The sequence below is a fragment of the Astyanax mexicanus genome, chromosome 12 (assembly GCF_023375975.1).
Source record: "Astyanax mexicanus isolate ESR-SI-001 chromosome 12, AstMex3_surface, whole genome shotgun sequence".
Lineage (NCBI taxonomy): Eukaryota > Metazoa > Chordata > Actinopteri > Characiformes > Acestrorhamphidae > Astyanax > Astyanax mexicanus.
This window is the reverse complement of record NC_064419.1, coordinates 49,728,534-49,756,033: the sequence shown is the minus strand read 5'-3', so window position 1 is coordinate 49,756,033 and position 27,500 is coordinate 49,728,534. Positions and strand designations below refer to the sequence as shown.

Genomic DNA, 27,500 nt, shown 5'->3' with positions numbered 1-27,500 from the left:
GGTCTCACAAGGGGTCTGAGGATCTCATCTCGGTACCTAATGGCAGTCAGGCTACCTCTGGTGAGCACATGGAGGGCTGTGCGGCCCTCCAAAGAAATGCCACCCCACACCATTACTGACCCACTGCCAAACCGGTCATGCTGAAGGATGTTGCAGGCAGCAGACCGCTCTCCACGGCGTCTCCAGACTCTGTCACGTCTGTCATGTGCTCAGTGTGAACCTGCTTTCATCTGTGAAGAGCACAAGGCGCCAGTGGCGAATTTGCCAATCCTGGTGTTCTCTGGCAAATGCCAAGCGTCCTGCACGGTGTTGGGCTGTGAGCACAACCCCCATCTGTGGACGTCGGGCCCTCATACCATCCTCATGGAGTCGGTTTCTAACCGTTTGTGCAGACACATGCACATTTGTGGCCTGCTGGAGGTCATTTTGCAGGGCTCTGGCAGTGCTCCTCCTGTTCCTTCTTGCACAAAGGCGGAGGTAGCGGTCCTGCTGCTGGGTTGTTGCCCTCCTACGGCCTCCTCCACGTCTCCTGGTGTACTGGCCTGTCCCCTGGTAGCGCCTCCAGCCTCTGGACACTACGCTGACAGACACAGCAAACCTTCTTGCCACAGCTCGCATTGATGTGCCATCCTGGATGAGCTGCACTACCTGAGCCACTTGTGTGGGTTGTAGAGTCCGTCTCATGCTACCACGAGTGTGAAAGCACCACCAACATTCAAAACTGACCAAAACATCAGCCAGACAGCATAGGTTCTGAGAAGTGGTCTGTGGTCCCCACCTGCAGAACCACTCCTTTATTGAGTGTGTCTTGCTAATTGCCAATAATTTCCACCTGTTGTCTATTCCATTTGCACAACAGCAGGTGAAATTGATTGTCAATCAGTGTTGCTTCCTAAGTGGACAGTTTAATTTCACAGAAGTTTGATTTACTTGGAGTTATTTTGTGTTATTTGAGTGTTCCCTTTATTTTTTTGAGCAGTGTATATATATATATCACGATATTAAACAATGCAGGGCCCATGACGTCACCAGCCCCGCCTCCACCTGCGTGCTGTCTCGCCTCCGGACCAATCAAGAGCTGAGTCAGTGCCAAGCTCTCAAAACCCGAGAAAACAACAAAACAACAGTAATCAGTCCTTTAATCAGCATTTAAACGTCTTTTTAAAAGGTAAATAAGAGCGTTTGTTTTTCTGGGATTAAAAGTGTGAATTCAGCTGTAACTGGAAATATCTGCACTGATAAACTGTGCTGGACTGAGGAGCACAGCTTTCCACACATCCTTTACAAGCACGTGCCCAACCATGTGGATGGAGGTCATGCGTGAGGTTACCTCGTATTTTACTCCTCCTTTTTATCCAGAGCTGTATATATTATTATAAAATGAGACTGAAAATGCATCCTAATACAATAACATATGGATATATCTCCCAGCTAGTATGCGTCTCAGTTCTCAAAGAAATATGACTTAATTATTTTAATTAATTAGCAATTGTTTAATGTAAATTACTTGGTCTTTTCATTTTTTCTACAGCATTTTGCCATAGTAATATTTAATGCACAGCCTAGTTAATAAAATAACCATTATTACAACTTACAATACCTTACCAACTATTTATGCATTTATTTATTTACTTACTTACATACTTTCTAATTTATATTTAATAATATGTTACATGGCATATCTAAGTCTAATACAACGAGGCGTACAATGAGAGAGTCATAAATAAAAATATGTAAACCTGCAAGAATATTTAGTTAAAGAAATATATCTGGTTATATTCTTATTATATTCGTTTTTTAAGATGTATGTCAATTTTTCTCCATTTTTTCTTCCAATTTCGCTCGTCCAATAGTCCCACCCATTCAACTGCTACTCACTAGTGATGCTCCAACACCAGGAGGGTTAAGAAGATTAGCACACGCCTCCTCCAATACATGTGAAGTCAGACTCCACCTCTATTTGAACTGCTGCTGATGCTGTAGCATTGCCGAGTAGCATCACAGCGCTAACGCTCGGAGGAAAGTGCAGCGAGCTTAGGTGGTTCAGATACATCAGCTCACAGACGCAGCCTTCTGCTGATCCACATCACCCTAGGAGTGATGAGGGGAAAGAGAGAGCGCCATCTACTGTACTGTACCCACCTAGAGAGAGCAAGGAGTACTGTGCTCTCTCAAGGCTCCAGCAGCTGATGGCAAGCTGAATGACCAGGATTCAAACCAACAATCTCCTGATCATAGTAGCAGCACTTTCGACTGCTGGATCACTTGGTTTTTATTCGTTGGTACAGTTAGGCCACTTTTGTTAGATAAATGAAGATGAAGCGGTGGTTCTTATCTCTGGTTGCAATTCTATAATTCATGCCATAGAGGGTTAAATTTCCTCTCTGGGGGTTTATGGGTAATGTAGGCAGTGTGAGTCAGAGGGGTGGTCAAAGACAATGACTGACAGGTTAGTCAGACAATTCCAAGCATCCAAAACCCCAAAAACCCAAACTTCAGCATCTACTACTAATACTACTGATGCAGAGCCGTTAGCCAATCAGTGCAGCAGGCTGTGAGAAGTGGGCGGGCAGTGTGTAGTACTGAGTAGGGCCCAAACGATATCTCCAATAAAACGTCCAATAAGATCAATAATTGATGCACTCATTGACAAAAATAACCCAGGGTGAATGTAATGATATATAAGAGTCTCTAGTTTAGATCCTGTTGTTTCCTCTATCCTGGATGTAAGATTGAGACATGACGTCACCAGCTCCGCCCCCACCCGCATGTTGTCTCACGTCCGGACCAATCAAGAGCTAAGTCAGCGCTTTTTAAAAGGTAAATAAGAGTGTTTGTTTTTCTGGGATTAAAAGTGTGAATTCAGCTGTAACTGGAAATATCTGCACTGCTAAACTGTGCTGGACTGAGGAGCACAGCTTTCCACACGTGCTCACGTTTACAAGCACGTGCCCAACCATGTGGATGGAGGCCATGCATGCGGTTACTTCGTGTTTACTCCTGCCCCTCCCCCTCGCGCTCCCCCTCCCTCTAACGCTTCTCAGGCAGCAGCAGCCTGTCACTCACACAGACACAGAGACAGCGCTGTGTATCTACTTCTAGTGTCATTTTGTTAAAATATTATTTGTTAAAATGACCATCCTTCTTCTCTCATTCTGCCAAGTAGACAAAATCTATGTGTGTGATGCAGAGGCAGGTCTATTCTAGTTAATGATCTCTCACCAGGAGGTGCACTGCCCTAAATTAGCCTCTGAGAGCTTTTTTTAGTGTAGAGGGGAAAGCATGTTTACTCCCTCTTGTGGCAAGAACCAACATCCAATCAGACCACACCTGTAATCATTTTTACATTTTTCCAGAGCATTATTATTATAATAATTATTTTGTCAATGAGTGTATACCGTGTTCTTGTTTATACAGGCTGATTAAAAATAATATTTAATAGAAATAAACACTAATGTTCAGCTCCAGTCCCAGTGACTCAACATTAAACTATTAAAAACACATTAAACTGAACGAGTCGACGATTCACAGTTAATAAGTGAATCATAATCAGTAGATATAGTTTTTTTTTTAAAAGATGAATAATTGTATAATCGGTTCAGTAAGAATGAGGATATCGGTCGAGCCCTACTGCTGAGCCTGTGTGGGGGCGGGGCGGAGGGGGCGGAGCCTCGCAGGGGGACTTACTGCAGTATCCTCTTACAGGAGTTGGGATTTTGGGGCTGTGGAGCTTTAATTCAGGAGGAATAGTAAGAGGAGCTACAGAGAGAGAGAGAGAGAGAGAGAGAGAGAGAGAGAGAGAGAGAGAGAGAGAGAGAGAGAGAGAGAGAGAGAGAGAGAGAGAGAGAGAGAGAGAGAGAGAGAGAAAAAGAAAAAGATAGAAAAAAGAGAGAGAAAGAAGAGAAAGGAGCAAAAGTGAGAGAAGAGAGAAAAGGGAATATAGAAAAGAGAGAAACAAAAAAGAGAGAAAAGAGCATGAGAAAAGAGGAAAAAAAGAAAGAGCGAATAAAGAAAAAATGGAAAGAGTAAAGAGAAAAAGAAAAAATAGAGAGAAACAAAAAGAGAAGAGTGAAAAAAGAGAAAAGAGAATTACACAAACAGACAAAAAGAGTGAGGGAGTAAAAAGAGAAAAAAGAAAGAAAAAAAAGAAATATACAAGATAGAAAAAAAGAGTAAGCAAGAGTAGAGAGAAAAAAAGAGAAAAGAGAGAAGAAACAACAGAGACAGAAGAGAGAAAGATAAGTAAGAAAAGAGAGAGAAAAGAGAAAAAAGAGAAAGATAAGAAAGAAAGAGTGAGAGATAAAGCCATGAAAAGTGAAAGATTTGAGAGAGCGGTATTGTGGAGAATGAAGTGGGATGGATGGATGGGCAGAACAGAAAATAACAGATTAAACACAAACCAGTGAAGGTCGGTGTAAAAAGTGAAAGAAAGAAAGAAAGAAAGAAAGTAGAGAAAAGAAAAGAAGGAAAGAGAAACATACAGGTATACAGATATAAAGAAGCCGCAGGAACTGAAGTCCAGAATAAAACTAAACTCTGATCATCTCAGATCATTTCCCTCAGTTAATAAATAAATAAATGATTGATTATTATCTGTGTCTCGTCTTTTTATTTAGTTCTTCTTTTCTACGTTTAGATAAAAGAACATCCTAAAGGGTTAATAATCACTGTATAAATTCAGTACGACGTCCCTCATCATCCGCTCTTAGCTTACGCCCACTGGCTCTTTCACCTACTTGGTAAAAACAGCATTAGGTGGAGGAGCCTCACGTTACAGAATCTGAATTTATACTGGATTTATTTAACCATTAAACAGCAGCTGTGAATGCACAGTCTGTGATTGGCTGAAAGGAGAGGGATGCGTGTGATTGGTGCACCCACCTTCCTGTGTGATGCAGATGGAGCCGCTTCCCATTCCCACTCTCAGAGCGTCAGCGCCGGCGTCAATCAAATTCTTGGCCTGAGCTGCCGTCACCACTGAGACACAGAAAACAGAAAAAGCATTAAATCAATATTAATAATATTAATAATATATACTTAATAATAATTGATAAAAGTATTATAAAATGTTTAAATATTTAAAGTAAAGTAAATAATTAAATAAAGTAAATTTACACACAACTTATAGTAACAAAAACATTTTTATATTATTAAGTGAAACACTACATTCCACATTAAAAATAAAATTTAACCAATTACACAATTTACGCCTTAATTTCTGACCTTCCGAATCTGTATTTCTGTTCAATCCTGCATATGTTAATATATTTACATTACTAAAACAGACTCTGTACATTGTTTCAGACCTTATTGATGAATGGACCAATAGAAATGCTCCAAAATTACTTAGTATTAAATCTTTATATTTACCTCAAATGAATGAAATTAGAAATTTGACAATGCTTTTATTTCTAATAAACATATTTCTATTAAAACTTTTGTTGAAAAAGGAAATTCAGTGTAATGCTGAAGTTTGGCTAAATGCTGCCACCTGCTGGTCTGAACTGGTTACTGCAGTTTATGACATTTAATGTACAGTTCACCCAATCACCATTACAACACCACAAGCGGGCGGGGGCGGAGTCAGAGTGTGTGTGTGTGTGTGTGTGTGTGTGTGTGTATCTATTACAGTGAGGAGCTGCAAATTGACACTTTAGCTTTAGAAAAATCCATTATAATGACTTAATTTTGTCATTATTACCAAAATATATATATTAGATATTATACTTGTGTATTTTAGTCGAAAACAGTGGATGTATCTACAGAGCTTTAGAGAATAAACTAGGTGAACATGTCTCTCAACACACACATTAAAATTTACCCACCGTTTCCCCCGACGACCTGCAGGTTGGGGTATTTCTCCTTGATGTATTTGATCATGTTGATCTGGAAGATGGAGTTTCCCTGAGAAGAGTCCTGTTACACACAAACACACACCGCAGAGAGAGAGAGAGAACAGGATAAAAGATAAAGAGATAAAATAAAATAGGAGTGCACAGTTCCCACAGGGAGACTGCAGCTCAGCAGAGTTGCTGTGGTACAGGTGGTGGTTGATAAGGTCTTGATAACTGGTGAAACACGTCACAAAGAGAATCTCTCTAGAGGAGAATACCCACTTAAAGTGAGTCCAGAACAAACAGGTTCATATGGAAACTGTAAATTAAATCGGTTTATTAAGAATAAAACTACACTCTTAGTTATGTGACTGCAGATAAATAGTGTTTGAAATTTAAGATGAAATAAATGGACCAATTTAATTGCATTCCTATTTAATGTGCAGCTTTCATATTTATTTATTTATTTAAACTCATGATATTGTATGTTGTTATTACTAGGTGTCTTAATATTAATAGTGGTCATGTTGTGTTTTGTGATTTACACTAGTGTGCATTTTTTAATGCAAAAATTAAATTTCCCCAATGGGGATTAATAAATTAAAGTATGAGTAAATGAGAAAATTACAGGCTGAATTATCTACTGTTTTTTAGTCCCGTCCGGACGCACATCTCTGAGTTTCGTCTCCTCGCCTTTAATAAAATAGATATTTGTCCACTGCCGCGCACCGTAATTACACTTTGGACGCGCCACGGTTTCCACGGAGATCCACGTTAAAAAAAAAAACACAACAGCGAGTGGAAATGGAGGAGCTACTGAAAGCCGCGATGATGTCATGTGACTGAGAAAACCTAAAACTCAAAAAACTCACTGGTCCTCCTGTTTTTATAATTGCAGAAGAAGTGTGAAATATATTTATACACAGACGCCCCCTGAGAAACAGTTATAATACCATGAAAACTCACCAGCACCACCACGTCGACGCCGGCCTGCACCAGCAGGTCCAGTCTGTACTTGTCGTCGTTGTGAGTTCCGATGGCGGCGCCGCAGAGCAGCTGCTTCCTCGAGTCTTTAGAGGCCAGAGGAAAATCTCTGTTCTTCTTCAGATCAGTCCGAGCGATGATCGCCACCAAGCAGCCCTCCTTGTTCACTATCGGCAGCTTTCCTGCAAAACATTCACATAACAATGATGAGTTTCTCTGATTTTAACAAATTAAAAACCTCTGGAATATAATCAAGAGGAAGATGGATGATCACAAACCATCAAACCACCAAACTGAACTGCTTGAATTTTTACACCAGGAGTAAAGCAGCATAAAGTTATCCAAAAGCAGTGTGTAAGACTGGTGGAGGAGAACATGATGACAAGATGCATGAAAAAAAACTGTGATTAAAAACCAGGGTTATTCCACCAAATATTGATTATTTCTGAACTCTTAAAACTTTATGAATATGAACTTGTTTTCTTTGCATTATTTGAGGTCTGAAAGCTCTGCATCTTTTTTGTTATTTCAGTCATTTCTCATTGTCTGTAAATAAATGCTCTAAATGAGAATATTTTTATTTGTAATTTGGGAGAAATGTTGTCTGTAGTTTATAGAATAAAACAACAATGTTCATTTTACTCAAACATAAACCTATAAATAGCAAAATCAGAGAAACTGATTCAGAAACTGAGTAAATGGCTTCAGTTTTAATTTACAATATAGGAAAAAGTAATGTATTTATTTGTTTTTGTTTTTTTACCTTTTTTACTTCTCTGAAGAATCTCATTGGCCTCCTTCAGCGTCACTCCAGCAGGAGCTACAACCAGATCCTCCCTCTTAGTCATTACCTGAAATAAAGAGAAGGAATTGTAGTTATTTATTCAATACAATTATTCATGTTTTAATCCAAGTCATTTTTATTAAGCAATAATACACTATAGTGATTATACCACAGGATAAGTTAATCAGAGTTTTCAGCCTCAGAAACCACAAGTTAACAAACAGCTCCCCAGATAAGAGTATCTAAATACTTCACAGAGTATGGTTTGGTTTGTTTAACACTGTTTTTAAATGACTATTTAATTAGGCATTCTATGAATACCGTTATCAGCCGGTAATGCACTGTAACCGAAGCTCTCCATGTATTACTGTATTACTCCGCCACATACAGGTAACCTAGCAACGATGCAGCGCTTACAAACCAAACAGCGCAGCTACAAACAGAGCAGCAATGGAACTATTTTAACTGGTGGAGTTTTTATAACCAAACAGATCCTATTTTCTCCTCCTCTTTAACTCTTTAAAATCTTTCAATAAACGAACAAAGATAATGTAACTGTGGTATAACAAAGCAATAATACACTCGAGGTTTAACGTGCTATAAGGTGTAATATTGGCACTGCTGTGCTGATCTATGTTCCAATATTACATGTTATAGCACTCCCTTCTTTTTTGCAAATAAATAAATATTTTTTACTATTAATCTACAATACAGAACATTTTAAAATAATGTAAAAGACACTAACACTGACACTTTGTTCCGTCCCTCATAGACACGCCCCCTCACCTCGCTGAGTGGAAGGTCATGCTCCTCCCCCTTCAGGAAGTCGATGTCTCTGGACGAGATGATGCCCACGAGGCGTCCGCCCATCTGCCCGTTGTCGGTGATGGGAATTCCGCAGAACCCGTGCCGAGCTTTAGCCTGGAACACGTCCCGGACCTGCTCCCGCGGACTCATCACCACCGGGTCTGTAATAAAGCCTTGCTCGTACCGCTGCGAGATGGGGACGGGGACAGGGGACGGGGAGGGACAGGGGACACAGTGGATCAGAGGGGTAGAAGGTAAGGGTTGCAGCTATTAGGCAGAGAAATACCAGCCAATCACTACAGGGTCCGAAATACACACAATAACAACACAAAACTAACCTAAACTACACTAAAAATATAATAATCTATTACAAATTCACTTAAATAAATTATAATATTGCATTAATGACTGAATATTGAAAATTATTTGTAAAAATACACTTTAATATTTAAAAAAAAACACAAACGAACACATTTATTACACTGTTATAAATGCAGAAACAAATTTAAACTTCACATTTTAACCTTCCTGTTTTGTTCTGGGTCAATTTGACCCGTTTTAAAGTCTGAAGATCTAGAAAAATAGTTAAAAATATTTTTTTTTCAGTATAAAACTGCTTGCCTTAATTAGTGTAATTAATCAACATATAATATGAAAATGGTTCATCTCACATATTTGCAAAAACTAAAACTTAAACTAAAACTAAATTGCAATGTTATGGTTTAATGCTATGTAAAACTATTGTGTTTTATATGTTGTTCTTTTAAAAGTAATAAAATAGTAAAAAAAGTTTAAACATATATATATATTTTTTTTATGAAAAATGAGTAAATTATCCTGATTAAATCATTACCTGTTAGGGGTAAGAAACAATAGTGCACTAAATATTGATAGAATAATTAGTAATGGATATTAAAAATATATATATTTACATGGCTTTTTAGGAGCCATGGGGTTTCAGATAATAAAACATAAAATTAACATAATAGGAGGGTTAAGTTAATATAAACTGCTATTTAAGTTCTAAACTGCTATTGTTATAAACACTATAGAAATCATATATGCTTCCTAAGCTTGTTTACGCTAGTCAGAAGGTAAAATAAAATAATAATTTTAAAAAATAATCTGGCTGAATACTGAACTTTTTTTATTAAATTGGTGCCTTTTTACTATTGCATAAAGTAACAAGCCTAAACATAATCCAGTCTTGCTTAACTCTAAACTTTTTTGCCTACATATTTTTGGATGCACAATATCTGGCACATGAGACAAAATATTTCAAACAAAAAAGGATATTCACACTTATACACTCTTATATTCCATGATGTGTCTACCAGAGATACAGAATATGCCCAATATTATTTATTTTACTTTAATACTGAATATAGGGAAAGCATTTTTAATCTGAAATGAAATGTTGATCATTGATTTTTGTTGAAATCTGTAAAAAATACCTGTATTAAACAAACTCAAACACTCAAACACCTACTGGCACATCAAGTTGTTAAATGTGGAATATGGAGCTAGACTTTACTTAATCCATTAAATCTCAATTATTTGTCTCCCTCCCAAAAATACAAGGAAGTTGTAGCATTTAGCAATTTAATAAATATTTCTAATCATGATTAATCACTAAATATTGTTTTACACGACTTAAATATTAATGTACTTTTTTTTTTACAATTAAATGCGCATTATTAAAAGCTTAGTCTTAAGAAGAAGAAACATTATGATTATTACATTACAATATGACATTATTGCAATTAATTTCAACACCATATTTTACATCACTAATAAAGACTGATAATCAGACGAACAGTTTGTAGCATTCGACTCAATAATACTACGGCTTCTTATGGCTGCTGCGCCTGCGCAGATCTCCACACCGAGGCTGGGCGGGGCTTACCGGTACCCACCAGCACACAGACCCTCCTCCGCTCTCAGCACCATCAGCAAGCTGATTGGCTGTTATTGCTGAAGGGTGGCAGTAATATCTATTAGATTACCAATATGATTAACATACACTGTAATAATAATAATAATTAATCTATAAACTTCTATACTAGGACACACCTAAGGGGAAACAGCAGAGAGAATCACTAAAACATCCAACAAAGCAGCAAAATGAACAAAGAAAAAACAGAAAAAAACAATCATTTAGAGAATTAAAGACATTTGTGATTCAACACTTGTTAATAATGATATTAATAATAATATTCAAATTTCAAATACCATAAATCATACATCCACAAAACTTTATTACAATTCATTGCCTATGATAGCAATTTTATTGAGATACTTTGAAAAAAATATTAATGATATTACGATAATGTGATTATACGATACTCGATATATCACAGTACAATTCTCTACAATACTTCAAAGCATCTGTGTTACTGAAAAGGATAAAATACCCCTAAATGACCAAATACCAGCAATTATAGATCTATTAGTGTTCCAGTTTCATACAATTTAACAACCGATATTCTTCACCAGAGAATTAATATATTAATTAACCCAACCCACTCATTAGGACTGCCCCCATCACTAGTGATGCTCCAACACACCAGGAGGGTTAAGAAGACCAGCACACGCCTCCTCCGACACATGTGAAGTCAGACTCCGCCTCTTTTTGAGCTGCTGCTGATGCTGTAGCATTACAGAGCAGCTTTACAGTGCATACATACATCAGCTCACAGGCGCAGCCTTGTGCTGATCCACATCACCCTAGGAGTGATGAGGGGAAAGAGAGAGTGCCATCTACTGTACTGTACCCACCCAGAGAGAAACAGCAAGGACAACTGTACTCTCTCAGACTCCGGCAGCTGATGGCAAGCTGCATGACCGGGATTCGAACCAGCGATCTCCCGATCATAGTGGCACAGCGCTTTAGACTGCTGGACCACTCAGAGCCCCAAGAGCTTCTATGTTTCAATAAAAATATCCATATTTGACAAACATGCATCAATACAGTACCATAAAAGTGATACCATATATTGTAATACCGATATATATTCCCACTTCTAATCACAGATACACATAATATTTGAATACATTTAAAAAGTGGATACCTGCAGGCACAAACAATACTTTCAACAAACATACATTATCATATATTTTCCACAAAGAAAAATGCAGCTTTCCATACACTAAAAATAGGATAAGGTGTAAAAATTGGGCTTAAAAGCTGGTAATTAAGGTTGAAAAATAGAAAACAGCGCCCCCTATATCGATTTAGCTCAATCTGCTGTTAAAGCAGTAAACAAACAGATCCAATGTGGGAATTATGCAATGCAAAAATAAAACAAATAAAAACCAAGCTGCATTTACTGGCTGTGGTTTTTCTTAAGCGATATATTTAACACATTTTAAGGCATTTTAGGGATCTGCAGATCTGATCCCTGATTATTAATTTATTCCAATACAGCACTGTTTCTTTTTACAGTCCTTGAATTTACATAGTAAAACTGTACATGAGGACTGAAAAACATATTATTAATTCATTTAATTCCCATAGAAATGTCTGTGATTGAGTAACACTATAGCAAATAAATCATTAAAATGAGATATTTACCTTAACCTTCCTCACTTCATTGGCCTGGAATTCTGGGGTGCAGTTATGATGCATGAAACCGATCCCACCAGTCAGCTACAAAACACAGTACACACACTTAATAACACAAAATAACATTATAATCTGCTTTTAATATATATTTTTTTAAGTAACTTCTAATTTTATCCCATTTTCTACCCAAACTATTGGTCCAATTAACCCATCCCTGTTAATATAAACTCCCTCCATCACTATTCTCTTGATACTAGAGTCTCTCTCTCTCTCTCAGACTCCGGCTGCTGCCTAAGCCAACTTAGGCAATCAATCAATCATCTATCAACTTTACCACTAGAGCTCCACTAATATTACTTTTAATGGTATAGTATTAACTTTAATATCAAATTAATACTGAATTAAATAACATTTAGGATTTTATAGTAATTTATTTAGTAAATATATTTATACTGTTTTAATTTCTACTCACAGCCATGGCGATGGCCATCCCCGATTCAGTAACCGTGTCCATGGGTGATGACACCAGCGGCGTCTTCAGGGTGATCTGTTTGGTCAGTGCTGAGGTCAAGTCCTGAAGAAATAAAACAGGTTAAAGTCAGTTTATGTCCTATATATGAGATATATATATACACTCATATATATATATGTCTGTACTTACCACCTGGTCAGACGTGAAGTCAATATATCCTGGGAGAATCAGGAAATCACTGTGGAAATATTAGAATCATAAGTGATGGTCCTCAATATACTCATTTAACTTCAATAATACACAATATATTCTCATACACACAGCCTCTGCAGGAATGTGTAACGCGAGAGCGCTGGGTCAGAGGACGCTCTCGCGCTCTGCAGAGATAGTAACTATGATCAGCATGTAAACAAACATGAAACCTCCAACTAAAGGCCAACAAAAGATCAGCGGAATAAATCCAGAACCAGAACTGGGTCACAGGAACCAGCATATATGTGTATATTGTATGTATAGGGTTAGCTGGGTGATGTATACAGTATATATGTGTGTGTATATTATGTATAGAGTAAGCTGGGGGATGTATACAGTATGTATGTGTGTATATTGTATGTATAGGGTTAGCTGGGTGATTTATACAGTATACATGTGTGTGTATATTATGTATAGAGTAAGCTGGGGGATGTATACAGTATGTATGTGTGTATATATTATGTATAGGTTTAGCAGGACGCTGTATATATATATATATATATATATATATATATATATATATATATATATATATATATATATATATATATATATACAGTGAGTCCAAGAAGTATTTGATCCCTTGCTGATTTTCTTTGTTTGCCCACTAATAAAGACACTATCCTTCTGCACTTTTAATGGTAGATATATTCTAACATGGAGAGACAGAATATCAAGACAAAAATCCAGAATATAATTTTAAAGAATATATTTTAATTAATTTGTATTTCAATGAGGAAAATAAGTATTTGATCCCTCTTGCCAAACACACTCAATACTTAGTGGCAAAGCCTTTGTTTGCAAGCACAGCGGTGAGACGTTTGTTGTAGTTAACCACAAGTTTAGCACACACACCAGGGGGAATTTTGGCCCACTCTTCTTTGCAGATCCTCTCTAAATCATGAAGGTTGGTGGGCTGTCGCTTGGCAACTCTGACCTTCAGCTCCCTCCATAGATTTTCGATCGGATTGAGGTCTGGCGACTGGCTGGGCCACTCCATGACCTTAATGTGATTTTTCTTGAGCCAATCCTTTGCTGTATGTTTAGGGTCATTATCATGTTGGAAGACCCAACCTCGGCCCATTTTCAGATCCCTGGCAGAGGGGAGGAGGTTGTCCCTCAGGATTGTGCGGTACATGGCTCCATCCATCTTCCCAGTGATGCGGTGAAGTAGCCCTGTACCCTTGGCAAAGAAACACCCCCAAAACATTATGCTTCCACCTCCATGCTTGACGGTGGGCACAGTGTTCTTGGGGTCATAGGCAGCATTTTTCTTCCTCCACACATGGCGGGTGGAGTTGAGGCCAAAAAGCTCAATTTTGGTCTCGTCTGACCACAAAACCTTCTCCCAATAACTTGGTTCATCTTTCAAATGATCATTGGCATACTTGAGGCGCGCCTCCACATGTGCTCTCTTCAGCAGGGGTACCTTTCGGGCACTGCAGGATGTGAATCCATTGTTGCGCAAAGTGTTGCCAATTGTTTCCTTGCAAACTGTGGTCCCAGCTGCCTTCAGGTCATTTGCTAACTCCTGCCGAGTGGTTGCAGGACGATTTCTGACCGTTCTCAGCATCATTGCCACCCCACGAGGCGAAATCTTCTTTGGAGCACCGGGCCGAGGTCTGTTGATTGTCATGTTATACTCTTTAAACTTTCTGATAATTGCACCAATAGTTGTTACTTTCACATCCAACACCTTACTAATCTTTTTGTAGCCCATTCCAGCTTTGTGAAGGTCAACAATTCTGACTCTGAGGTCCTGTGACAGCTCTTTGGTTTTACCCATGTTGGAGACTTGAAATCTGTGTGATCTGTCTGATTCTGTGGACAGGTGTTTTTCACACAAGTGATTAGTGAGAACAGGTGGCTTCAGGTCAGGTAACAAGTTGATTGGGAGTGTCTAACTGGTCTGTAAAAGCCAGAACTGCTAATGAATACTAAGGGATCAAATACTTATTTCACTCCATGAAATACAAATCAATTAATATATATTCCTTAGATTTATTTTCTGGATTTTCTTTTTAATATTCTGTCTCTCCATGTAAGAATACATCTACCATTAAAAGTATAGAATGATCATGTCTTTATTAGTGGGCCAACGAAGAAAATCAACAAGGGATCGAATACTTCTTGGACTCACTGTATATATAGGTGTATATATTATGTATAAGGTTAGCTGGATGCTGTATATATGTGTGTGTGTGTGAATATTAGGTATATGTATTTTTATATATATATGGGTGTATATGTATATGTGTGTATATATTATGTATATGTATTTTTATATATATGGGTGCTGTATGTATATATGTGTGTATATATTATCTATTTGAATTTTTATATATATGGGTGCTGTATGTATATATGTGTGTATATATTATCTATTTGTATTTTTATATATATATGGGTGCTGTTTGTATATATGTGTGTATATATTATGTATTGGTATTTTTATATATATGGATGCTGTATGTATATATGTGTGTATATATTATGTATTATATTTTTATATATATGGGTACTGTATGTATATATGTGTGTATATATTATGTATTGTATTTTATATATATGGGTGCTGTATGTATATACGTGTGTATATTTTATGTGTATGTATTTTTATATATATGGCTGCTGTATGTATATATGGGTGCTGTATGTATATATGTGTGTATATATTATGTATTATATTTATATATATATGGGTACTGTATGTATATATGTGTGTATATTTTATGTATTGTATTTTATATATATAGGTGCTGTATGTATATATGTGTGTATATATTATGTATTGTATTTTATATATATGGGTGCTGTATGTATATATGTGTGTATATATTATGTATATGTATTTTTATATATATGGGTGCTGTATGTATATATGGCTGCTATATGTATATATGTGTGTATATATTATGTATTGGTATTTTTATATATATGGATGCTGTATGTATATATGTGTGTATATATTATGTATTATATTTATATATATATGGGTACTGTATGTATATATGTGTGTATATTTTATGTATTGTATTTTATATATATAGGTGCTGTATGTATATATGTGTGTATATATTATGTATTGTATTTTATATATATGGGTGCTGTATGTATATATGTGTGTATATATTATGTATATGTATTTTTATATATATGGCTGCTGTATGTATATATGGGTGCTGTATGTATATATGTGTGTATATATTATGTATATGTATTTTTATATATATGGATGCTGTATGTATATATGTGTGTATATATTATGTATTATATTTATATATATATGGGTACTGTATGTATATATGTGTGTATATATTATGTATTGTATTTTTATATATATGGATGCTGTATGTATATATGTGTGTATATATTATGTATTGTATTTTATATATATGGGTGCTGTATGTATATATGTGTGTATATATTATGTCTATGTATTTTTATATATATGGGTGCTGTATGTATATATGTGTGTATATATTATGTATTGTATTTTTATATATATGGATGCTGTATGTATATATGTGTGTATATATTATGTATTGTATTTTATATATATGGGTGCTGTATGTATATACGTGTGTATATTTTATGTATATGTATTTTTATATATATGGCTGCTGTATGTATATATGGGTGCTGTATGTATATATGTGTGTATATATTATGTATATGTATTTTTATATATATGGGTGCTGCAGGTACTTGTAAGTCAGTCCGTCTCCGCAGTTGAAGAGCTGCTGTCCGGTCAGTCCGTCCTCGGGTACGTATCCGGTCTGTCCGCTGATCAGATAATCCGCCATGGAGTAAAATCGGTAAAATACGGTAATTTAAGGAGAAATAAAGTCGCGCGCGGTGAAACCGCGGATATAAACCCAGTCCCGCTGCAGCTCCACAGCCCGGCCCCGCCTCCCGCAGCCTCACTACCCCGCAAACAGCGCTCTGAACCCGGATCAGCGCCTCTATTCCCCCGCGGCCCGGTTCCGACTCCCGGTCCCGGTTCCGTACTCAACTCCGCAACACCACGTGTCTGACTGAAGCGCGACCTTGCCCTCCGCGGGTTTATATAAACTACCAGCGTCACATCCGGCCCAGGCTCCGCCTCCCAACCGCGTGCTCCAGATACACATAAAATTAGAGTTTTAACCCTTTAAATCACAAACATATCCATAAACTACCAACATTTATAAACTACCAACCTTTTAACCCCACGTATATTCATATATAGCCAATATATATCAATAAACTACCAACATTGCTTACATAAATAAACTACACTCTAAATAACATCATATTTATCCATAAACTACCAATATTCATAAACTACCAGCATTCATAACATAAATAAACCACATGCACTATATAGCCTCTCATATATATCCATAAACTACCAATATTCATAACATAAATACACTACACACGATATATAACCTCACGTATATATCCATAAACTACCAACACTCATAAACTACCAACATTCATAACATAAAAATCTACACACATTATATAACACATATATCCATAAACTACCAACATTCATAAATTACCAACCCTTTAACACCATACATATCCATAAACTACCAACATCCATAACATAAACAAAGTACCCACCTTGTATAACATCACACATATCCATAAACTACCAACATTCATAAAATACCAACATTCATAACATAAATTAACTATACACACTGTATAACAATCTATATCCATAAACTACCAGCATTTGTAACATAAATAATCTACACTTACTATAAAACATCACATATATGTCCATAAACTACAAGCATTCGTAACATAAATAAACAACACACATTGTATAGCATCATATATCTCCAAAAACTTTATATATTCATAAACTACCAACATTCCAGCTAAAATATGACCCACAGGTTATGTCCCAGATTAGCATTATTGATGACTGCAGTTAATTTGAGCACATTCTACAGTATTTTGTGTATTTAATCAGTTATATAATATATATTTTTTAGGATGATTAAAGCTTTTGAAGTTACAATTATAATAATTCACTATGCTAAAATGAGTGTAAGTTTTAATCTCTTATTTTAACATTTATTCAACATCCTTTGCTATCGGGGTCTCTAATATAATTCTGATATGCATTTTTTTTAATGTATTAAAATAAACACACATTTTAGCATGTTGAATATTGTTGTAATATTTAAATACAATTTAAAAATAATTTTAATATTTAGATTAAATACATTTTTAGAGTTCACTGAATTATGCATGTGCAAGTTCTGTTCTCATTTGTAAAAATAATTATAAAATATTGTTAGTATTCTACAGTTATGAATGTTAGCATTCAACAATTTAGTTTTAATGTTTCAATCTAATCTAATTTAGCATTATTATTATGTACTGTTTTTATTATTATATTTATAATGTAATTATATGTAATGTAATTAAAGTAAATTAATTTCAGTATAAGGGTTCCTCCGGGGCGGGGGCAGAACGGGGTGCAGTGTGGGTACGGGGTGGAGCTGCTCTATCTTCAGCTCACATGTGGTGTGGGCAGGGGGGGCACATCGAGGGGTAACTATATCTGCCCTGAACATCACTGACTATATTTGGCCTCGAGAGCTGACCTGAAAACAGGAGCACAGACTGACTAATACACACTCACACACTATACACACACACTCATCACAGAGCTGAATATAACACAGCCAATTCCTACAGCTCGCCCGATACCATTCCATCACGATACCCCACCCACAATACCATTTATCACATTATCACAATTTAACAGTGTTAAACAAACCAAAATACTCTGTGAAGAAGTATTTAGATGCTCTTATCTGGGGAGCTGTGGGCTTTCCTGGGGCGGTCCTGATGAGTGCCAGTTCTATCATTATAATGTTTTTGATGGTCTTTGCCACAACTACACTTGAGGATACTTTCAAACTCAAATTCTTCTTTTCTGGATTAACTGACCTTCATTTTTTTCCCCTTTATTTACTTGAGCAGTTGTTGTTTCTCATAACCTGGATTCGAACATTACTCAAAAATTCACTATTCACTGTATACCTGTAACTCTACCTCTTCACTACTTTACTTTAACTGATGCTCTCAAACACTTTATTAAGAGACAAGAAATTCAAGTAATTAACTCTTGATGAGTTCAGCACAGCTGTTAACTGAAAGCCTGAATTCCAGGAGACTCTACCTCATAAAACTGACTGATATGACTGAATATAAAACCTTTTTTTGTTTATTAAACAATTTCAAATGTTTTTCTTCATAGTTTGGATGAATTTAGTATTAATCTACAGAACTGCAGAACACTCCGTGGTAAACTGACTGTACTGAGAATCAGAGTCTCACATGGAAATTCTCCAGCTGTGTCTGAACGGATCAGGTTTCTGCTATTTTAATCCAAATCCAGTTCAGAGTTTGTTTTAACCACATTGTTCAGAGCGCCATCTGGTGTGCACGGGGGGGATGTAATGAAAATAATCAGGGGCTACTTTCACATTACAAGCCACATTGCTTAAATCCGATTTATTTTGCACAATGTGGCTCAGGTTGGATTTTTTCATGGCTGTGTGAATGCTGCGCCAAATATGATTTTTTTTTTAAACTAGATTGAGTCACTTAGGCTACGTTCACATTACAAATCACATTGCTCAAATCCATTTTTTTTTTGCTCAGAGGGGATTTGGATTTCTTGACGGTTCACATTCACAAATGTAAGTGATCTGTATCTGGAGTGTAATTTGAATCAGCCTGGTAATGTAATCGTAGCCTAGCAGAGATGTTCCTACATGATCAGTGTTAATAGTTTTACAATGGTGTAAAATTTCCATTTATTTGTATGGGTAACTCTATACCCCTATCAGCAGCATTGTGTCCTGTTGGGAGCAACCAGTAAAAACATCTAATAAGTCATCTTAAGCCGTCATTGGTCCATGCATTAAGCTCATCAGCCAATCATGCGTGTTGTCAGCAATCAGATGTTCTATAATTGTTCTTTAACACAATGTCTCTCCAAACCATCACTGATCATCAGTAAATTTTACATTTCGTTTGAAGGAAATCAAGAGAGACACAGTCCAAACTGCTCAAGGTCTAGTGTGAAGTTTCCACCAATCAGTGATGGTTTGGAGAGTCATGTCTGTCATCTGCTGGTGTTGATCCACTGTGTTTTATTATCAAGTCTAAAGTCAGTGCAGTTTTGTTTTCCCACAAAATCTTACAGCACTTCATATCTTACAGCTTCCCTCTGCTGAAAACAACTTTTATAGAGATGTGGAAGATTTCATTTTCCAGCAGGACTTGGCACACTGCGCACACTGCCAAAAGTACTAATTGTTCTTATATTATATTCTAATTTCCTGAGACGCTGTTTAATACATCTATATAGTATATGAGTTGCACACATTTTCAACTGAATTACTGAAATAAAGCTATAGAGAATAAATAAAGAGACAGGAGTCAGGGTCTGGTTTAAAAACCTTCTCTCAGTAATTCTATTTCTGTATTAATGTACAACCGTTGAAAATTACAGCATTTTGTTTTTCAACTTTTTTTTCAGGTTTTTTTTTTTTTTTTTTTTTAAATGATCTAACTATCAACAGCCATTTTCCAGAAAAAATAATCAACTCAACGTGAAGAGAAAGAAAGAACGACAGAATTAAAGAAAAAGAAGGAGAGTGATAATCAGGGAAAAGAGGGGGAGGAGCAGGAGGAAGAGAGAGGCAGTTAGATTATTTTAGAGGAGTGTTTTTTTTAACTGTGTGTGTTTTAACTGTGCGCACTCTGTGTGTGTGTGTGTGTGTGTGTGTGTGTGTCAGCTGATACAAAGGGCGTAAAAACGGGTCGTTCACCAGGAATACAATCGTGCTATTCTGAACTCCTGCAGAGGAGAGAGGGATGAGGAAGAGTGTGAGAGAGATAGAAAGCAGGGTGTGAGAACGAGGGATGGGCAGAAGGAGGAGGAGAAAGAAGATGAGACTGCAGAGATAACACATAACAGCAGGTGGCAGCAGGTAACAGAGAGAATCAGCACTGAGAGGAAACAGAACCAGAAGAGGAAAAGAGAAGATCTTTGGAGAGAGGGATGGAGGAAAGGAAGAAAGGATGAGAGGATGAAGGGATGGGAGGAGTCAGGTGAATCTGCTGCTGCTGGTGGTGGGTCAGGTGGTTGCTCAGGTGTCGTGGAAGTCCTTCAACAGTGTGCGCCTCCTCTGCTCGGCGATGTGCATCTGATTCTCCAGATCCTGAAACACAGGCGGATACAGTATTTTAATATATGAAAACAATTAATAACTAATAATCAGTAATCAATACATACAATATATATATATATATATATATATATATATATATATATATATATATATTTATAGAAAATTCTGTGATATGGATTTTTGGTCATATCGTCCAGCTCTACTCCACTGTTTTGTATGTGGTAAAGCTCTTACTTTCACTATTAAACATCATATTCCAAGTGATTGATGATCACCATTAGGGCAGCAACGATTAGTCGCCGTAATCAACAACATTGACTATAATTAATTATTGTTGCGGTATTTCATTTTTGACACAGTGTTAATGTGTGATGGGGCGAAAGAGAGAGAGCGCACGCGGTAGAGACTTCTTGCACCATTTTAAAAGTCAAATTTAATGATTTTTTAAGACCTCAATAAACATAATTTAAGACCCAAAAATTTAGTCATAATTTTTCTGGTTGAAAATATTAATTGTTTTGGAAAACAAAACTTAATGTTTTCCATTTGTTACCTTTTTTCCCCCAATTTTGTTCTATTGTGATACAGAACTAACCATAGTTTAACACTCTCTGAAATTTTAATACCTACAGCAATTTTACAGGGAATATAAGACACTTTCAATTTTCCTGATTTTATTTAAGACATTTTAAGACTTTAAGGACACGTGGGAACCCTGTGAATGTTGAGCTGTGCTCACCAGTAGGAAGCACAAATTGAGGCATGACAAGTGAAGAATGTGCAGATTAGTAAACTACTAAAATAGTTATTAGTTGCAGCCCCAATCACCATAATTCAACATTTTTCCTTAATGATGTTCCTCCACTTTTTAATACATTGTACAGTTCTTTTTATTTTTTCTGGACACTTCTCAGAAAGTTAATACACATGATCATTGTTAACTGCTGTACGTACTATAACACTTAGTCACAGTATTAATTTACTAACGGTCCCGCCCACACTGCATCTCTCACACTGAGTTATAATACACACAGCAACGCACTGAAACGTGTTAAACACTAATGGTGAATACGAGCTGTGTTCGCCCACGCCGTCCATTTGTGCAGCTCTGTGTGATTAACCTAACTACATCTGCTCAAACTTATATCATATACTACTGCTTCTTAAAAATATAGAATATCATTAAAAAGTTGTGAAACTCATATTATACAGATGTATTAAACACAGAGTGATCTATTTTAAGTGTTTATTTATTTTATTGTTGATGATTATGAAGCTTACAGCCAATGAAAACCCAAAATTCAGTGTCTCTCAGACAATTATTATATTATAATATAAGACCAATTGGTACTTTCTGCAGTGTGGGCAGTGTGAAGCCAAGTCCTGCTGGAAAATGAAATCCTCATCTCCATAAAAGTTGTTTTCAGCAGAGGGAAGCTGTAAGATATGAAGTGCTGTAAGATTTTGTGGGAAAACAAAACTGCACTGACTTTAGACTTGATAATAAAACACAGTGGATCAACACCAGCAGATGACATGTCTCTCCAGATGCGGATTTCATTTTTCAGCAGGACTTTGCACACTGCCCAAAGTACCAATTGGTCTTATTATATAATATTCTAATTTTCTGAGACACTGATTCCTTTTTTTTTTTATTGGCTGTAAACTTCATAATCATTAACAATAAAAGAAAAAATAAACACTTAAAATATATATAATCTATATAACATATGAGTTTCACATTTTCAACTGAATTGCTGAAATAAAGTTCAAACTTTTCAATGATATTGTATTTTTTTTTAGATGTACCTATATTTAGAGTCTAAGGTGCAAAGCCCTATTTTTTTGGAATGTTTATTATTTATTATTTTTAAACTTTGTGCCCATTTTTTGAAGCCTGACACTCAAAACTTTACTTTATCTTTTTGGGTTAGGCCTGTACAGCACCCCCTATTTGGTTCGGCTAATAAATTTGCTGTGGCCTTCTCAAAAATTCTTTGATATTCTCGATTTTTGGTAGAAGCATAGATAATATAATCCCGCACGTACTACCAACTGGCATGTACTAGCTCCGCCCAACAGGAAGTCGGCTATATTGGAATTTGTGAAACTTAATTGCATTTGCTCCGCCCAAAAGGAAGTTGGCCATTTTGAAAAATGTCTCGTTTACTGCCCAATAAGGTAAGAATTATATAAGTCTCCAAATTCACCAAAATGTAAATGTAATTAATCACATATTTTGTTGTGCGAGGGCCTACGTCCCCCTCTGACCATGGGATCACTTGTTTTATTTGCTTAGCTCTTATTTTTTGTGAAATTCGGTCACTTTTTTTAATAGAAGTAGTACAATTAGTGTAAGCTAAACTCTGAAAGGCTAAGTTCTCTCTCTGTAAATGGGCATGGCTGAGTGATGTGTGTGTGTAAATGAATTTCTCACCCCTCTGTCTGTGGCATTGAGCTCCCCCTCTCCTCTCTCGTAACTGTCGGCTCTCTCCACCTTCCACGACAGATTCTCGATTTCTGCCTCCAGCTGAGCCTGCTGGTACTCGAACTGCACAAACACACACAATATATAATATTATAAACACTCGTTTCCATAAACAATAAAAATACCATAATCAGCGTAACGCCGTCTCTGGGTCAGTAATCTCACACTCACCAGTTTTTTGCGAGGACCAGACTCCATGTAGTAGGCGTAGGGGTAAGTATACTGCAGTGTGTAGCGACACTAAAGAGAAGATCAGACACACACATGCTACTGTAATTACAGTAATCATAACATCTTTGAAAAAGTAATGAATAAAAGAGCAATGAATAAAACAAACTGGTTAATGTGCATTCATTTATAAACAGAGTGTAATAATAATGTGTAATTATCTCCTGCTGGTCTCTTTACATTCTTTTCTATTGTGTTTTTTTCCTCTGTTCCTTGTTTACTGTGACAATGCTGCTGGAATATTAATTTCCCAAAGGGAATTATAAAGATCTATCCATCTACTATCCATATATTGATCCATCTAGCGATTGATCCGTCCGTCCATCCATATGCTTATTAAAAACCAGCTCTTTGCGCCGCCATCACTGTACTGATAATGTCAGACATACATACATAGGCGCTGCATAGCCTGCAGGCTCCGCATAGCCTCCTGTGGCCGGCTGATACGCTATGCAGAGTCTATGTATATATATAACTATGTCTGTTATTATCAGTACAGTGATGGCGGCACTCAGAGCTGAACCTAGTGTATTATTAAAAAAGTGTTTTTTAATAAACTTCTTTTTAAGCACTTTTTAAGTTATTAATGCCTCATTTTAAATGTCAGGGCTCTCTGGATTCTAGTAAGGAGGTGTGGAGCTACTTTGAGCTGGATAACGGTGTAAAAAGTGATTTATCAGGGTAAATTATGCCCCGTATCTCCCAGTCTGAAGGGTGTTTGTTGGAGAAACTGTTAAAATTTCTGGATCTCTGAACGCTGTGGGAGAACTGAGGTGTGCTATTCATCAAAGATAAGAACTTTTTATCATGTTTTACTACAATAAAAGTACATTTTACACCAGAGTTCTCTTTTAATACCCTTGATTTTTAAGGCTGTTAGGGATGTGTATTGGCAAGGCTTGGCAATTAGATACAGATTTCGACACAGGGGTTACGACTTAATATATCCAATATATTTTGATAATGTAAGCAGAATAAGCAGAGTGATATATTGTGATTATTTAAGTAACATTTTAGGAAAATATACATAGCATAAAAAGTCACATTTATACATTTAACCTAATAATTAAAAATCAATGCTCTGTTTTACGTGTTTTTCAAAAGCTGTGCAAATGTATTAAAATATGGCAATATTTTAGTATATGCATATTTATTTTCACTCCATTAAAATTCTCCTGCCCACGTATATCTAAGAGAAAAAAGCTTGATGTATATATATATATATATATTTTTTTTTTATCCCATTTTCTCCCCAATTTACACGGCCAATTTCCCAACCCACTCATTAGGACTCCTCCCCCTATCACTAGTGAAGTCAGACTCCGCCTCTTTTTGAACTGCTGCTGATACAGCATTACCGAGTAGCATCACAGCGCTAACGCTCGGAGGAAAGCACAGTGACTCGGTTCTGATACATCAGCTCACAGACACAGCCTTGTGCTGATCCACATCACCCTAGGAGTGCTCTCTCAGGATGGCAACCAGTTTGAGAGGGATTCGAACCGAATGCAGTGCAAGGTTACCTTGGCCAGTAGCTTGGCGGCGTTCTGCATGTACTGCCAGTCGATCCAGGTGCCCAGATTATTCATCACCCTTTCCTGGATCTTCTCCTGGATACGCTGATACGTCTGAGCCTCCAGCTGCAAACTCTTATTGTGGTTCTCCCACTGATCACAGTCACAAATACACACAGACAGAGAGAGAAAGACAGAGAGACAGACAGACAGAGAGACAGACAGAGAGAAACAGAGTCAGACTCAGTGAGGGTTCTCTTTCTGGCACATGTCACATCTTATATAATAGTGGGTGCAGGTGAATTATGGGAGTTGGAGTGAAGGGAGGGCTGATAATAGTGGGTGCAGGTGAATTATGGGAGTTGTAGTGAGGTCTGATAATAGTGGGTGCAGGTGAATTATGGGAGTTGTAGTGAGGGCTAATAATAGTGGGTGCAGGTGAATTATGGGAGTTGTAGTGAGAGCTGATAACAGTGGGTGCAGGTGAATTATGGGAGTTGTAGTGAGAGCTGAATAGTGTGTGCAGGTGAATTATGGGAGTTGTAGTGAGGGCTGATAATAGTGGGTGCAGGTGAATTATGGGAGTTGTAGTGAGGGCTGTTTGATAGTGGGTGCAGGTGAATTATGGGAGTTGTAGTGAGGGCTGATTGAAAGTGGGTGCAGGTGAATTATGGGAGTTGTAGTGAGGGCTGATAATAGTGGGTGCAGGTGAATTATGGGAGTTGTAGTGAGGGCTGTTTGATAGTGGGTGCAGGTGAATTATGGGAGTTGTAGTGAGGGCTGATAATAGTGGGTGCAGGTGAATTATGGGAGTTGTAGTGAGGGCTGTTTGATAGTGGGTGCAGGTGAATTATGGGAGTTGTAGTGAGGGCTGATAATAGTGGGTGCAGGTGAATTATGGGAGTTGTAGTGAGGGCTGATAATAGTGGGTGCAGGTGAATTATGGGAGTTGTAATGAGGTTTGATAATAGTGGGTGCAGGTGAATTATGGGAGTTGTAATGAGGGCTGATAATAGTGGGTGCAGGTGAATTATGGGAGTTGTAGTGAGGGCTGATAATAGTGGGTGCAGGTGAATTATGGGAGTTGTAGTGAGGGCTGATGATAATAGTGGGTGCAGGTGAATTATGGGAGTTGTAGTAAGGGCTGATTGATAGTGGGTGCAGGTGAATTATGGGAGTTGTAGTGAGGGCTAATAATAGTGGGTGCAGGTGAATTATGGGAGTTGTAGTGAGGGCTGATAATAGTGGGTGCAGGTGAATTATGGGAGTTGTAGTGAGGGCTGATAATAGTGGGTGCAGGTGAATTATGGGAGTTGTAGTGAGAGCTGATAACAGTGGGTGCAGGTGAATTATGGGAGTTGTAGTGAGGGCTGATGATAATAGTGGGTGCAGGTGAATTATGGGAGTTGTAGTGAGGGCTGATAATAGTGGGTGCAGGTGAATTATGGGAGTTGTAGTGAGGGCTAATAATAGTGGGTGCAGGTGAATTATGGGAGTTGTAGTGAGAGCTGATAACAGTGGGTGCAGGTGAATTATGGGAGTTGTAGTGAGGGCTGATGATAATAGTGGGTGCAGGTGAATTATGGGAGTTGTAGTGAGGGCTGATAATAGTGGGTGCAGGTGAATTATGGGAGTTGTAGTGAGGGGCTGATAATAGTGGGTGGAGGTGAATTATGGGAGTTGTAGTGAGGGCTGATAATAGCGGGTGCAGGTGAATTATGGGAGTTGTAGTGAGGGCTAATAATAGTGGGTGCAGGTGCATTATGGGAGTTGTAGTGAGGGCTGATTGAAAGTGGGTGCAGGTGAATTATGGGAGTTGTAATGAGGGCTGATAATAGTGGGTGCAGGTGAATTATGGGAGTTGTAGTGAGGGGCTGATAATAGCGGGTGCAGGTGAATTATGGGAGTTGTAGTGAGGGCTGATTGAAAGTGGGTGCAGGTGAATTATGGGGGTTGTAGTGAGGGCTGATAATAGTGGGTGCAGGTGCATTATGGGAGTTACCCTCTCGAAGTAGAAGAGGTATTTTTTCAGGGCCTCTCTGGCCTGCGCCTGCTGGCTCTGGTTCACGATGTCCGGATTCTCTTTGTAACGGCTGCACTCATAATACTCACTGCCATGAGTCTTCCAATCTCCCAAACACATCCAGCAGAAATCTAACAACACACAAACACACACACTTAAATAACTAAAAGCCTAAAGCAACGATTGATAATCTGATTACATAATCTTAAATTAAAGAGTTACATCAGTGGGTTCCTCTTACCGTGTTTACACTTGGAGCATTGCTGAAAAAAAATAAAAAAATAAAACTTGAATTAATCACTTTATTAGTGCATTATTATTATAATCATGACA

General features: G+C 37.3%; 2 protein-coding genes across 6 annotated transcripts in view; both read right to left on the bottom strand.

The window, feature by feature from the left end:
• The window catches only part of impdh2 (IMP (inosine 5'-monophosphate) dehydrogenase 2), a 23,623-nt gene extending 6,872 nt beyond the window's left edge, over positions 1-16,751 (bottom strand). The window contains exons 1-10 of one of the 4 annotated variants that reach the window (XM_049485611.1): positions 16,407-16,751; positions 12,636-12,684; positions 12,447-12,548; positions 11,984-12,058; positions 8,389-8,676; positions 7,582-7,669; positions 6,801-7,000; positions 5,826-5,916; positions 4,882-4,977; positions 3,688-3,759 (exon numbers count right to left, since the gene is read on the bottom strand). In XM_049485611.1, the coding sequence (XP_049341568.1) occupies positions 3,688-3,759; positions 4,882-4,977; positions 5,826-5,916; positions 6,801-7,000; positions 7,582-7,669; positions 8,389-8,676; positions 11,984-12,058; positions 12,447-12,548; positions 12,636-12,684; positions 16,407-16,504 (1,159 nt within the window). In that variant the 5' untranslated portion in view covers positions 16,505-16,751. The remainder of the gene's footprint in view (positions 1-3,687; positions 3,760-4,881; positions 4,978-5,825; positions 5,917-6,800; positions 7,001-7,581; positions 7,670-8,388; positions 8,677-11,983; positions 12,059-12,446; positions 12,549-12,635; positions 12,685-16,406) is intronic. The other 3 variants (XM_049485613.1, XM_049485612.1, XM_049485614.1) reach the window with 3 other exon arrangements.
• Positions 16,752-20,165: 3,414 nt separating this feature from the next.
• arih2 (ariadne homolog 2 (Drosophila)) overlaps positions 20,166-27,500 on the bottom strand; it is a 28,074-nt gene continuing 20,739 nt past the window's right edge. For both annotated transcript variants that reach the window (XM_049485616.1, XM_049485615.1), the window contains exons 10-15: positions 27,409-27,430; positions 27,147-27,298; positions 25,154-25,297; positions 23,574-23,642; positions 23,352-23,465; positions 20,166-20,944 (exon numbers count right to left, since the gene is read on the bottom strand). In XM_049485616.1, the coding sequence (XP_049341573.1) occupies positions 20,873-20,944; positions 23,352-23,465; positions 23,574-23,642; positions 25,154-25,297; positions 27,147-27,298; positions 27,409-27,430 (573 nt within the window). In that variant the 3' untranslated portion in view covers positions 20,166-20,872. The remainder of the gene's footprint in view (positions 20,945-23,351; positions 23,466-23,573; positions 23,643-25,153; positions 25,298-27,146; positions 27,299-27,408; positions 27,431-27,500) is intronic.